The 12,710-nt window shown below is 41.1% G+C and overlaps 1 protein-coding gene across 1 annotated transcript; it reads left to right on the top strand.

Annotated features, from left to right (window-relative positions):
• Positions 1–2,767: 2,767 nt before the first annotated feature.
• Positions 2,768–4,360, top strand: LOC121677837. Its single transcript, XM_042056885.1, has 4 exons — positions 2,768–2,947; positions 3,086–3,298; positions 3,768–4,013; positions 4,095–4,360. Exons 1-4 carry the CDS (start codon positions 2,945–2,947, stop codon positions 4,284–4,286), a joined length of 654 nt encoding a protein of 217 aa, XP_041912819.1. The 5' UTR covers positions 2,768–2,944; the 3' UTR covers positions 4,287–4,360.
• Positions 4,361–12,710: the final 8,350 nt, after the last annotated feature.

Genomic DNA, 12,710 nt, shown 5'->3' with positions numbered 1-12,710 from the left:
ATTGAACAATATGAACTATGAAGATTGAACAACTTGAAGCTACATCTATCATGTGAACATGCTTAACAAAATATGTAACAAAACATGGGAACTAAACGTGCATTACAAATATAATCAGTGGGAGCCCTGTGCTTGTTTCCCTGCAACAAGAAGGTTCCATCTGGGGGTGATGGAAGACAGTGACACCCTCAGTGTGTTTGAAATGTCCAGTCGATTGCGCAATTTGGTCTTAGTTGCAGTCATTGCCGAAAGCCTCGCATAGATACGTGGTGGGAAATAGTAGCAACGTTTTCAGCGCTTTTACGGCTATCTCGGGATATTCTGCATTGGTTTTCATCCAAAAACCCGCCAGAGAGGTTTCCTCATAGCCTACACACTCTTAAGACCACCGTCATTTGCAATTTCGATCAACTGCTCTTCCCCCTGCGCTGACAAGTTAGGACTATTCGGGATATTGACAAATGGGTTGCGGACCCACACATTGGTTTGCCGTGGATCTTTGGAGGATGGGAAGTAACGCTCAAACTCATTTGAAAGCGCAACAAGGTGATCGCGCACCAGCTCCGAGAGAAAGGGCCCTGCCTCAGTCTCTCCCAAAACCCCCACTACTGTTTGGAACATATCAAATACACCCCGATCCACTCGTCGTACCCACAAATCAAGCTTGGCTTTAAATGCAGCGACTTTATCTGCCAGTTTAAAGACAGTCGTCATTCTCTCCTGCAGTGACAGGTTGAGGTCATTAAGCAACCCGAATATGTCACACAGGTAAGCGAGTTTTGACACCCAGCCCTCATCACTAAAATATGCAGCTAACGGTAACTTTTTTTTCTGTAAGAAATCTCTGTAGCGGCTCTCGCAACTCAAACACTCTGGCCAGTGACCTGCAACCACCCAACTTGGATAGCGTACCACGGTGACCCATTCACCCTCTCTAACAACTGTGCCTCAATATCCTCTGACATATCATCAAGTCGCCTATGGACAGTGCTTGCAGAAAGCGGTACCTGAGCTATTTTTTTAGCTGCAGCCTCCCCAAGGAGTTCATTGCACATGCCTTTACCAGCAGGTAGAATGAACTCTTCCCCAATAGTAAAGGGCTTCTTAGATTTAGCAATCCGACTAGCCACTATGAGGCTTTTAGCGCAGCCACGTTCACCGATGTGGTTGCTTTACGCACTAGTTTTTTGTCCTTCACTATTAGAATTTGGAGGGCCTCCAGTCACTCTGCTTGTCTAGTAGGTTCTTGGGAGAACCTTTCATAGTTCGTGTTGGTTGGAGGTTCCTGGATGAACCAGAATGTGCCGTGCGCGAGCTGGACATTTGAAATTTCGTCAGTTGGTTTGTCAGAACCTCCTGAGTTTGCAACAAACTATCTGCAGGTGGGTAATGGTGTCTATTTATTGTCAAATATTTATAAAGATATGACATATTGATACATGGTGAGCCCATTCAAGTGTCGATAACAAGTGTTTTCAAAGCGTCGCGGTGTTTAGGCTACGTTTACAGTTTAGGTCTTTGATGGCTAACGTATCATTTTACCGCTAGCAATTCCTGGTCACTGTTTTATTGATTGTTAGTTGCATATTTATTAGCTAGTAATGAAATTCATTTGAATGACATTAAGATAAGATTTCTAGTTTTACTTCTCATTCGGTTTACAAAGTTATATCTCTATTCAGCCCATTATAGCCTACTATTAAAGTTATACTTTGGCTCCACAATGCTAGCCATAAAGGTACAGTTGTATCGCTAGCCATAAGGTTTTTTGTTTACCTGTCGTCAGACAGCATTTTAAATATTACCAAAATGTTCACGTGTGTAAGAGTTTAAGACTGGGATGAAGTAGGCTATATTGTGAATGTTAAACCTCTAGGTAACTACATTTGGAAACATGTTTAGATAGTTCCATGCTATCCATGTGGGGTTACATGCTCACCAAGTTTCGTGTACCCCGGTCTTTCAGTGTCCCGGGAATCCTTGATGGTGTACGGTCACTAAATGTACACATAAATTATTTTATTGTAAGGCCCCCCATGAACGAAAGTTCACAAAACTTGGCATGCATTCGGAGGGTGTCATAATGGTCCTACACTTTCAATTTCGTGCAGTTTTGACCATGTCAGCCAGAGATATTGTGGTGAAAACACCTAATGTTTTGCTTTTTAATTTTTAACTAGGTGGCGCTATACATGAAATAAGTGGTAATGGGATGGGTTGACATGCCCCCTTAAGACCAACATACAAAAAAAAGTTGGACCTCCTAGGCCCTACGGTTCTCGAGATATTCACAGAAAACTGTCTCCGGCCACCTACAGGCCAGTTGGTGTATAGTAACATAAATTAATTTATTGTGTGGCCCCCCATGAACGGAATTCCACGAAACTTGGCGTGCATTCAGAGGGTGTCATAATGATCCTACACTTCCAATTTCGTGCAGTTTTGACTATGTTAGGTCACAGATACCTGTGATTACAACACCTCATTTTTACTTTTTTGTGTTTAACTAGGTGGCGCTATACATGAAATGAGTGGTTATGGAATGGGTTGACATGGCCCTTTAAGATCAACATACAAAAAAATGGTCCTCCTAAACCCTACGGTTCTCGAGATATTCACAGAAAACTGTGTCTGCCCTACCCTCCTTTCGGGGGGTGCAGTCCAGCGGGGGGGCTACAGATCAAAACGAAAAATGATGGTTCCATGCTATCCATATGGGGTTACATGCCCACCAAGTTTCGTCTACCCCGGTCTTTCAGTGTCCCGGGAATCCTTGACGGAAATTTGGACATGCGAAAAAGAAAAAGAAAAAAAAAATCTGACTTCGCTGCGCGGCGGTCATAATAAATTTAAAAAAGAACGAAGACCCTTGGTGTTAATTCCTGAGATTCAACAAAAAAAGACCTCAAGCAAAACTCCGCCAGAAACAACATCCACTGCTATAATGGTAATGGACTGAACTGGGAAACCCACCAAAATGTAACATTGTCCAGGATCTCAGGATCCTGTTTCATGTGTTCTTTCTTTCATAAAATATTGTGCTGACATCATTACTATTAGTACTTAACTTTTTTGTCACTGGCAGACTGTAGATGGAACTAGCACTCTTGGAGAGGATGCCATCAGCCTTGGATGCCACCGTGAAAAGATGCACGCTGAGTGCCATAAAAAACACCCAAATCTGTCTATTCTACAAGACAAAATGGCCCGAACTAGTGTAGAGAGAACAGTATACTTAGAAAACCATTCGACAGTGGAGACCCTTGACGAGTACCCTGCACTGCGATTTCCAGTAATAGTGAGTATGATTTCACTCCCCTCACTGTCACTTTGTTAACTTGCAAACTGTCACGTTTCCCCTGTAGTCTGTGAGCCAGATTTGGCCCATCAGTAGGCTACCACTTTCAGACATAATTCCTAGAAAATTAATGGGACATTTACACACAGAACACACGACACAGGTGTGCCGTCCTTGAGTTAGAAAAACATGCTAAAGTATTACATTGGTGTTAGCTTTTCTTTCTTTTTTGTGCTATTGGCCTAATTATGTTCATAATGAGCCTGAGGTATTTATTACATAAGGTAAAAAATGTAACAAATATATTTCCCCATAAAACTTCCTCAGATGATTATTAACATTAAGGCAACATTTTTTTTTTGTATTTTGCAAGTTTTCTAAAACGTGCAAATGAGACATCATAATATATGCAATAATTATCTATTATTTATGCACGTATTTCATATATTTATTTGTGTGTTATTAAAAGCTTCTTGCAGAAACAAACCACCAGCTTGATGTTGACGTTGATCGCAGCATTATGTCAGGAATGGGAATTGTAGCAAGAAAAATTATAGAAGAATGCCAACGACGAGCCACAGGACGGGATCTCTTTAAAATGTATAACGATGCCAAGGATGCATTTGCGGAGGAGTCCCACAGAGGTCTTCTCGCCACATTGCTCCTGCCACATTTATTCAGGGAGGACCCCAATGCCATTTATTTCATCAACAAGGTATGGTTTATTGTCAGTAGGTCAAAATGCTGTCTTGATGCGTCTCAGCAGTTTCCTATAACATTTTTTGCTCTGCCCTAGGACCCAGAGGTTCCAACGCCGGTACTAATCATTACCGGAAACTCCTTCTTGGAGGCTACGTTTGGTGTGCGTCTGGACTACACAGATATCCTCACCCACAAAGTTGATGACATCACCCTCGGGCTTGCAACTTTGATGTCAATTTATTTCGTGTTCTACATAGAATACCACACAGTGTTTCCCATACATTGACTAATCTGTGGCGGGGCGCCACGAAATAAAAATCGGCCGCCACAGAACAAAATTCTATGTTTAATTTAATTTAATTTAAATAAAATATAAGGTCAAATCCTTGCATTGCCATTGAGCTGCGCTTTTTACGCACGCAGCCTTTTCTTGCCCCGCCCCGCTCTCTCTCGTAGCCCGCTGCCCCTCCTCTGCATGTGCTTTTAACAAAATATTCATGATTGTTGAAGGATTGTTGTTGCCACATAGAAGCATTGCATAGAAGATGTCTGGCTAAATTGCTATTAAATCCGCCTAGCATCGTGACAAATTTGTTCAAAACTGCTGCATTGAAGTGAACTCTGCAAAGGTCTTATCACAACATAGTTTAGTCTCTTCAATGTAGCCTACTAAGTTAAGTTATGAAATCAAGCAGTATCTCAAAGCTAACGTTAGAATACTGTTTGGATGTCGAATTTAGCATGCTTAGCCTACTTACTGCTGCTTGTCAATGTCGTTGAAGGGCTCATTTTATTGACTCTGACACTGAATGTTTGCAAAATCCCGATGTAAATGGAAAAGTGTTTTCCAAAATTCAAAAGTGCTTGAGAAGTACGAACCTTTATTTTAACTATGTAGAAAACGTTATGAATTGCATCCACACATCAGCAGCATTTCAACTGTGTTACAATTGCAAGGGTTCCCTCAAACGTCTTAAAGTGACAGGCACTCAATTAGACCTATACACTACCAAGACGATCTTAATACAACCCCCCCCCCCCCCCCCCCCCCCACTGCCACAAAAATGTCCAAAACACTATTAGTTTCATTGAGAAGTACCTAGTCCAATACACCAGAAGGAAAAATCTCTCCCACTGTCATTAAAATGGCTAACTATTTGTTTTCTTAAGCATACTGCATTGTCTAAACAGTCATCTCATTCTCTCTCTTGCTCGCTCGCTCTCTCTTTCTCTCTCTCTCACTCTCTCTCTCTCCTCTCTCTCTCATTTGTAAAACATAACAATACATGTGTGTGCGTGTATAAAATGTACATATATATATATATATATATATATATAATATAATAATATATATAATATGTAGCTATAATAGGTCTGTATGGCATCTGGTCTGATAATTGTATGTACATCACTACTTCATATTGTATGATATATCTATATGTCATATTATTTATTATTACAAATGTAATATGGTTTATTTATAAAAAATGTAACACTGTAATGAATGATTTATCAATATTTATTAATCAATAAAATCTATGATTATACATTTGTGCACTGTCAGTAGTATCACTTCTAATGGTAATAATAATAATAATAATAATAATACGTATAACAATAATAATAGTAATAGTAATAATAATAAAAAACTCAAAAAACTTAAAGGGCTCTTTGAAGAACCCTTTTCAAAAGGTTCCTTGGGGAACCTTTTCAAAAGGTTCCTTGAGGAACCTCTCTGAACAGAAAAGGTTCCTCCACAGTGGCAATTGTGAGGAACCCTGAAAGGTTCCTTTAGGCCCCTCCAATTCTAAGAGTGTTCTTGCTCGCGTTTCTTACGCTCAAAGAACTCAAGGGGTTTGTCTTTAAGTGTAGGATGCTTGGACTCTAGATGTCGAATTAGCTTTGATGGTTTCATTGCTTCGTTTGACAACTTATCGCCAAATACCACACATAAAGGACTTGGTGCATGCGAGTCACCGGTCTCTGCGAAACCATATTTTAAATATGACTCGTCATATTTCGTATTTAATGACCCCTTCTTTTTCTTTGAGGTATCAGTGCTCAAAGTATTCTAAAAGTTTATCAATTAATTGTTAATAACTAACTAACTTCTATTCAAGTCATAATTCTGAAACTTCTGGTATAATTATTTATATTTTTTATTCACTCGTTCTAATTATTTATATTTTTTATTCACTCGTTCAAATATTCATACAGAGTTCACAAAGTTCTCATCGGGTGAGTGAAAGTTAGAATGGTGGTCATTTCAGATGTTTCTGCCACCACTACATAAAACTCATAGTTTGAGAACTTTAAATTATTTGTAGGATATTGCTTGTTCACAACTTCAGCTGTGTATGCAAAGTTCAGAGTTCAAAATATACTATTGGGACTCCCTGCTTGTTTTGAGAATGCTATTATTAGTATTATTTCATTTGAGCTACATTTTACACTGATATGGCAAGATGGCAATATAAACACAGATAACAATGGTATTAAATTGCAATAGCCTATAGATTCGATGTAATGGAATATTCAACTAAGGTAGACTGCCTTTGTTCACAGCGCTAAGCTATTTATGGTTACTGATATACTCCGAGTCTCTGGCCCTCTCTTATAAACCAGGCATAGTGAGCTGGCTCTCGGAAGAAAAAGTTTGGGGACCACTGGCCTACAGGAATGAAATATTTCCAGCAACAGCCCTATTTATTTTGTGTTGTTTCAGTTGTCTTACAGTGATTAACGTCTACTACAATCTAGGTAATTTAGCTCTTTACACATAGGCAAATTCAGTAACTGTTTGGTGCTGCTGTCAGTTGAGCATTGTATAATTTAAATGTAGCCTATTAAATAATTTGAAATGATACTTTGAATTCAAGCAGAAACTCTTCTTTAATAATTGCTTGTATAGCCTAGGCTACTTGAATATGGAGATCATATACTCCATGGCTACCTCTGATCAGTGAGAGTGATAGCCAGTGAGGCCTATCACTTTCAGTGCTCCATGACAGTTGAAAATATATGCATATTTAAGGGTAATGCAAAGATTTAGTGTACATGTGTACATTATTAAATTATGTAAATTATGTTCTGAACTCATTGACATACCACGTGATACTAAAAGAAGAGGGACCATGAACTCAGATCCTGAAAGTACATCAAGAGCTATTTGTGTGATAGTGGCAGATGTAGGATCTGCAATATATACACAGCTATAACATATTAAGATATTCAGCATATTTGGATCCTGCTCCTTAAGAATGAATCATAAAAGATTTTGTTTACAAATATTGCAAATGGTCAAATTCTCTGCATTGTTTTTGTTGTGTTATTGTGACAACTTGCAAATATCCATTAATAAGACCTCCTTTACTCTTCATTTTGACTTTAGAATCTTGGTTGTGATTTACATTTTTATTTACCACAGACTGTGCCTTTTATGTAACAGGTATGGATGGTAACAAGATGCTACTCAGCATTCATTCCTTTTAATACAACAGTTGGCTCTGGTCGAACTAGTTATGCATTTCTGTTTGGACAAGAGGCATTCCATGAGTCATCATGAGCAATATCTTTACAGCTAGTAGTGACTCCACAATTTGCATTGAATTGTCTGACGCAAACATTGCATTCATCCCAAGAGAGAAAGCCGCAAATTCATAATGTCACATTTGACAGTTATTGAGTGAGAAATGGAGTCGATTCAATGTTCAGATTAACATGTAGCGTGAGGACAAGCGAGAATACAAATTATTGTGCACATATAGCCTAGCTCCCTCAACTTGGCTGCAGAGTGCCTGGCAATAGTAGACGCCTCCAGCCACGTGCCTACGGCCAAGCCACAGCCATGTATATTTTGTACCAACTCCCCTCTAACTCCGTGCCATATTGCTTAATTACACCCTGCAGATGGAATTATACCCGGAATTTTACAACAGGACATAAACCCTTACAGAAACCACCTTACCAACATTGCAGGCCTTATGCAATCCTTTATTTACATGTACTTTCACAGCAGTCACAGACAGAAAAAAGCTTTATTTCTAACTGAGCTACAAAAAAAAGGCCCCTAGCCTCCGCAGGCCTCATTCAGGTGCAGCATGCATTTGGCCACAGCTGCATTTGGCCACAGCTGCATGCATTTGGCCTCCTAAAGAATTAAATCAGCTTGTTTTTCGTGGGAATGATGTCAGAGCGAATAGAACTGCCAATAGCCCCCCCCCCCCCCCCCCCCACACACACACCTCCTCCCCAAACAGCCTGAATGTCCCGACATGACTTATGACCTTTAGTACTGCCAAAGGGATGTGCAGGACAGCTGCTGATTGGCTGGTGAGCTGACAGGAACAGGAAGTGAGTGGCACTTGATTATGCTGTCATTATTCAGCATTACCCAATTGCCTCTTTAGCATGCATGGCTGCTTGCTGGGCTTGAGTGTGTATAATGAGTTCTCTTCTCTCCTTCTTTATTCCTCCGTTCCTTCCCCTCTCTTCTCTCCTTCTTTATTCCTCTGTTCCTTCCCCTCTCTTCTCTCCTTCTTTATTCCTCTGTTCCTTCACCTCTTTCCCTTCTCTTGGCTTTCACATTCTTCCTCTTGTTCTAGTTCCTTGCCAATGGCGGGGTCGTTGCAGGTTTCTTCCTCCGCCTCGGCTCCTCCTATTTGTCTATAAACATCAGAAATGTGGTGTATTGAGATGACCTGTGCAGAATGTCCACATCTTGGTGTTCCTATCATGGAGTTGAGGTGTCCCGCAGGCAACCCAACGACAGCTGAATACACCCAACCCAACCCGAGGGCCACACATTTCTTGTGTCAGACTTTTAGGACACACTATGGGATTTATATGTGCAGATCTTGTTGTGAACAGGCTGTTTCGTATTTTTACACGCATATAGGCAGGCACATACATTCCCATGTGTCTGTCTTTGTTACATAAGAGGGAGCCCTTACGTAACGCCATTCTCTGTTCCATTCTAGAGCCTCACCAAGACAAGCATCAGCGGCGGCTGCTGGTTACCATGGCACTTGGTAACCATGGTGCCAGTGGTTACAATAGAGCTGTTGCATGGTTACCACGGTGAAGGTTATTGACTAATTGGATTGGACAAGGGCTACTGAACCAGATTCTGTTCATTCTGTGGTGTGAAGAGAAAGGAACCACATCAGGGTCTGTGATTGGTGCAGTTTGTGGTCTTAGGAGGTGGGCACAGGAGTGGTTTGGGTTTGTCTTCCATCTGTGAACCATATACACCATGTGAACCAAGATCTTCAAACAGATATCTTGTAAGGTGACCATAAGGCCATACCAAATGTTTAGCTGGAAAATCACCTCTATCGCACCATTCCTGTACTCGTGGCTTAGGCTGACCCATAACCACAGTGGTGGCGTCATGTCTCACCTGACCAGCTGACCTTTGAACCTGGTGGAAAGGGCTGGAGAGTAGAGATATGGTCAATCAGGGCTGATTACTGCAGCCTCACCTCCCAGCTCTGCGCACTGTAGAAGTCCTGACTCAGCTGCAGGGAGACTGAGTAAGCAGCACCTCTCCTGGCTGATGCCACATTCACGCTGGCATTAGAGCTTTTCTGTTGTGTTTGTAAGTGGTATTACATTTGTGCTGCATTACATATATATATATATATATATATATGTAATGCAGCACAAATGTAATATATATGTATATGAGCTATAAAAAATAGTTTGGTCAAGGCAGTGTTTGTGTTGAATTATTATTAATCATAGATGTCAATTATTATTGTATAAGATAATTAGATGTTTATGATATTTTGTTTTATATTTGAATATTTCTTGCCCAACATGACTTTCATACACACACACACACACACTAGAACCTTCCGTAGCCAGTGTTCTCACAGCAGAAAATGTAAAAAAAAAACATAGGCCTAAGACATAAAACGTTAAAAGAAAATGTTAGACATAATGTGACTTACGCTGTGTGTGTGTTTGTTGTGTGGGCATGTGTGTTTGTTTGTCTGCTGACAAATGCTCTGTCATTGCTCCCTTTGTTACGCGGATAACAATGAAAGGAAGCCAGATAAGTGTTAGAACACTGGTCCTACTGTACCCAGAACCATCACTACCTCCTGTTATGGCCTCACACACACACACACACACACACACAGCTGCTGTAATAGTTGATTGGTGTGGATGAGAGCCTGAGACCAGTCATCTGTGTTTAATAAGTTGTGAATGGTGAATAATTGATTTCCAATGATATCTTTTCATCATTCAGAGCTACAGGGGACAGGAGAAAAACAGGCTGAGATGGCTGGGTCAGAGAGAGAAGAATAGAGAAAGAGAGAGAGAGAGAAAGAAGTAGAGAATCACAGGTGCAGTCTCTTGTTAGTGGATAAATGATTGATTGATCACATTTAGTTGTGCATTTTTAACCCTTAAAGGAGTACCGTCACACGGAATGTTGAGAAATGAACGTTCTAAAGAATATCTGGGTTCATTGAATTCAACATAGAATTTTAGAACCTTCAATTGTTGCGGAACTTAGAACGTTCAAAAACCTACACCTTTAAGGGTTAACACTGCAAATGTGGGAAGGGAAAAGGCCAAGGGAGGGGGGAAGGAGAGAAGAAAAGAAACGATACTGAGGAGTTATCAGTTCACACACAGCCCCAGCACTGTCCCAAACTGACAAAGAAATCAGCAGAGAGAAGAAGAAGAATACTGCTCAGCACTTCTTGGCATCTCTCTCTTTCTCCAGAAAGTGTCCACCTCTGTTCTATTTAGCGAGATAAATGACTGTTAGGTATGAGCTACACCAGGCGCGTAACTGAAGCGTTCCGTTCGCGACGCGTAAAATCCATTTTAGATGAATGGTCTATTTTTTTTGAACGTACGCCCCACTGTCACGTCTGGTGTAGCTACTTCCATTGATTATAATGGAAGCTAATTGTTGCAGCGAACGGAACGCTTCAGTTACGCGCCTGGTGTAGCTCAGCCCTTAAGAGAGCTTGTTAAGCTACTTCAAGTCACTTCTCGTGGCTACTCCAGAAGAATGTCCCTGACAAGAATGCACAGGAGAACTTAAAGTAAAAAATATATATATATTATTTTGGGCAGGGCGTCTGCAAAGCATGACCGCATGTCTGCCCATTTTAATTTGTAGATTGCCCCCCACCTGCCGTGTCCTCATGAGACAGCTTGTCCCCAGTCCACTGTCTCCTGCTCTCTCTGTCGCATCTCCTGATGTCACCGGGCACCCCGTCCCCCCTCTCCGCTGTCAGACTGGTTTACTTCAGCTCAGGCATACTCATAAAAATAAACCCTTCTGCCTGGTGTGTCCTGCAAGGCAAGTTTTGATATGAAACTGGAGGCTTCGTTTATTCTGAAACTAAATCATGGTTTGATGATGACAGAGCCCTGGAGTTCTTTTTCTCTGTAGGTCTGCTATGATTAGACTTACCATTATAAGAAATATGTGCATGCCTCATAACATCTAGCATTTTTAAGTGATGAAAAGTATCAGTCAAAGTTTTTTTTTGCCGTGACAAATCTCAAATTTTTTCTATACCTCCAATAATGACATATTTGGTTTGGTTTGTTTATACTTTGCTTGATGTGTTTATGTATTTATGTACTGGCAATTTAGTTGTCTTAGACATAACAGTAAACAAACACAAACAAATGGATTAAAACAATGAATCAAGGTGCGTAAAGTGTTCAAAGTGCTTCAAAACCCTTATGCATCTTCATACCCATTTCAAAGCAATCATCAAAGCACCATCTGAGGCTTTGAGAGATTCTTTTACGCATTAGTCTTTCTTGATGCCAGTGTTAATCGCGTCATTTGACCTTACTGGTTTAATCAGGCCAATCAATCACCTCTTGCGTCTAGATGCTCTTTGATCAGGCATCCATGCTTGGTAAAACAGGATTTCAGGCACCCACGGTAAGAGGTCATTTGATATAAGGAATCAAGTAGGTTCTGACATCAAGGAGATCAGTGTTGCTCAGTGGTACCGCAGCGAACACTTCTCCGGTTCTCTCCACTCCCGGTTCTGTTTTAAACGGCATGTGTTAAAACAACCCCTTGCATTGAGCAAAACTAAACAAACAAGCAGGGATTCACAGGGGGAATGCTAGAGTAAGCAAACCTTACCCGAGTGTGTGAGTGTGTGTGTGTAGATCTGTGAGTGTGTGACCCAGTTACCTCAGATGGAAGGATGGAGCAGGAGAGGTGGATAGAATGAAGGGACTGTTAAGAGAGAGAGAGAGAGAGAGAGAGAGAGATGAAGGAGAGCACTTTGAGTACTTTCACAGGTGAGGAGGCCAGGGGCTTGTGAGGTGAACTTAATGAATTATGGCTGTAATCTCTGCCTGGCCCTGACTGGCCTGGGATCAGATCTCACAGGCCGGTCATCACTATCCCCACTAGGAGGAACAACACCAGGCTGGCCGGGGACCAGCTGGCTGGGCTGTTCAATGTGTGATGGGGGAGGGTGGGATGCAAGGACAAATCACGGTTGGAGAACACAGTGTTCCCAAAAAAGACAAGACAATGAAAAGACCAGACGTGTGTTTGGGGTAAGAGTGGACACAAACAGGTTTATTTAGTTTGACCACACGCACACAGACACACACAAACACACAAACAAACGCTATCAGGGAAATATTGGGGTGAATAATTGCCTGGAGTGGACCTTGAAACCTTACATTTTTTCCATGTGTGTAC

This window comes from Alosa sapidissima, chromosome 12, assembly GCF_018492685.1.
Source record: "Alosa sapidissima isolate fAloSap1 chromosome 12, fAloSap1.pri, whole genome shotgun sequence".
NCBI classification, from domain to species: Eukaryota; Metazoa; Chordata; class Actinopteri; order Clupeiformes; family Clupeidae; genus Alosa; species Alosa sapidissima.
This window is presented reverse-complemented; position numbering and strand designations above follow the sequence as displayed.

What these genes read in the sequence shown, in the direction of transcription:
- LOC121677837 (XM_042056885.1), top strand. An exon ending in CACTGCGATTTCCAGTAATA is followed by an intron (nt 3,299 to 3,767) that starts GTGAGTATGATT and finishes TGTTATTAAAAG; the next exon opens with CTTCTTGCAGAAACAAACCA. An exon ending in CCATTTATTTCATCAACAAG is followed by an intron (nt 4,014 to 4,094) that starts GTATGGTTTATT and finishes GCTCTGCCCTAG; the next exon opens with GACCCAGAGGTTCCAACGCC.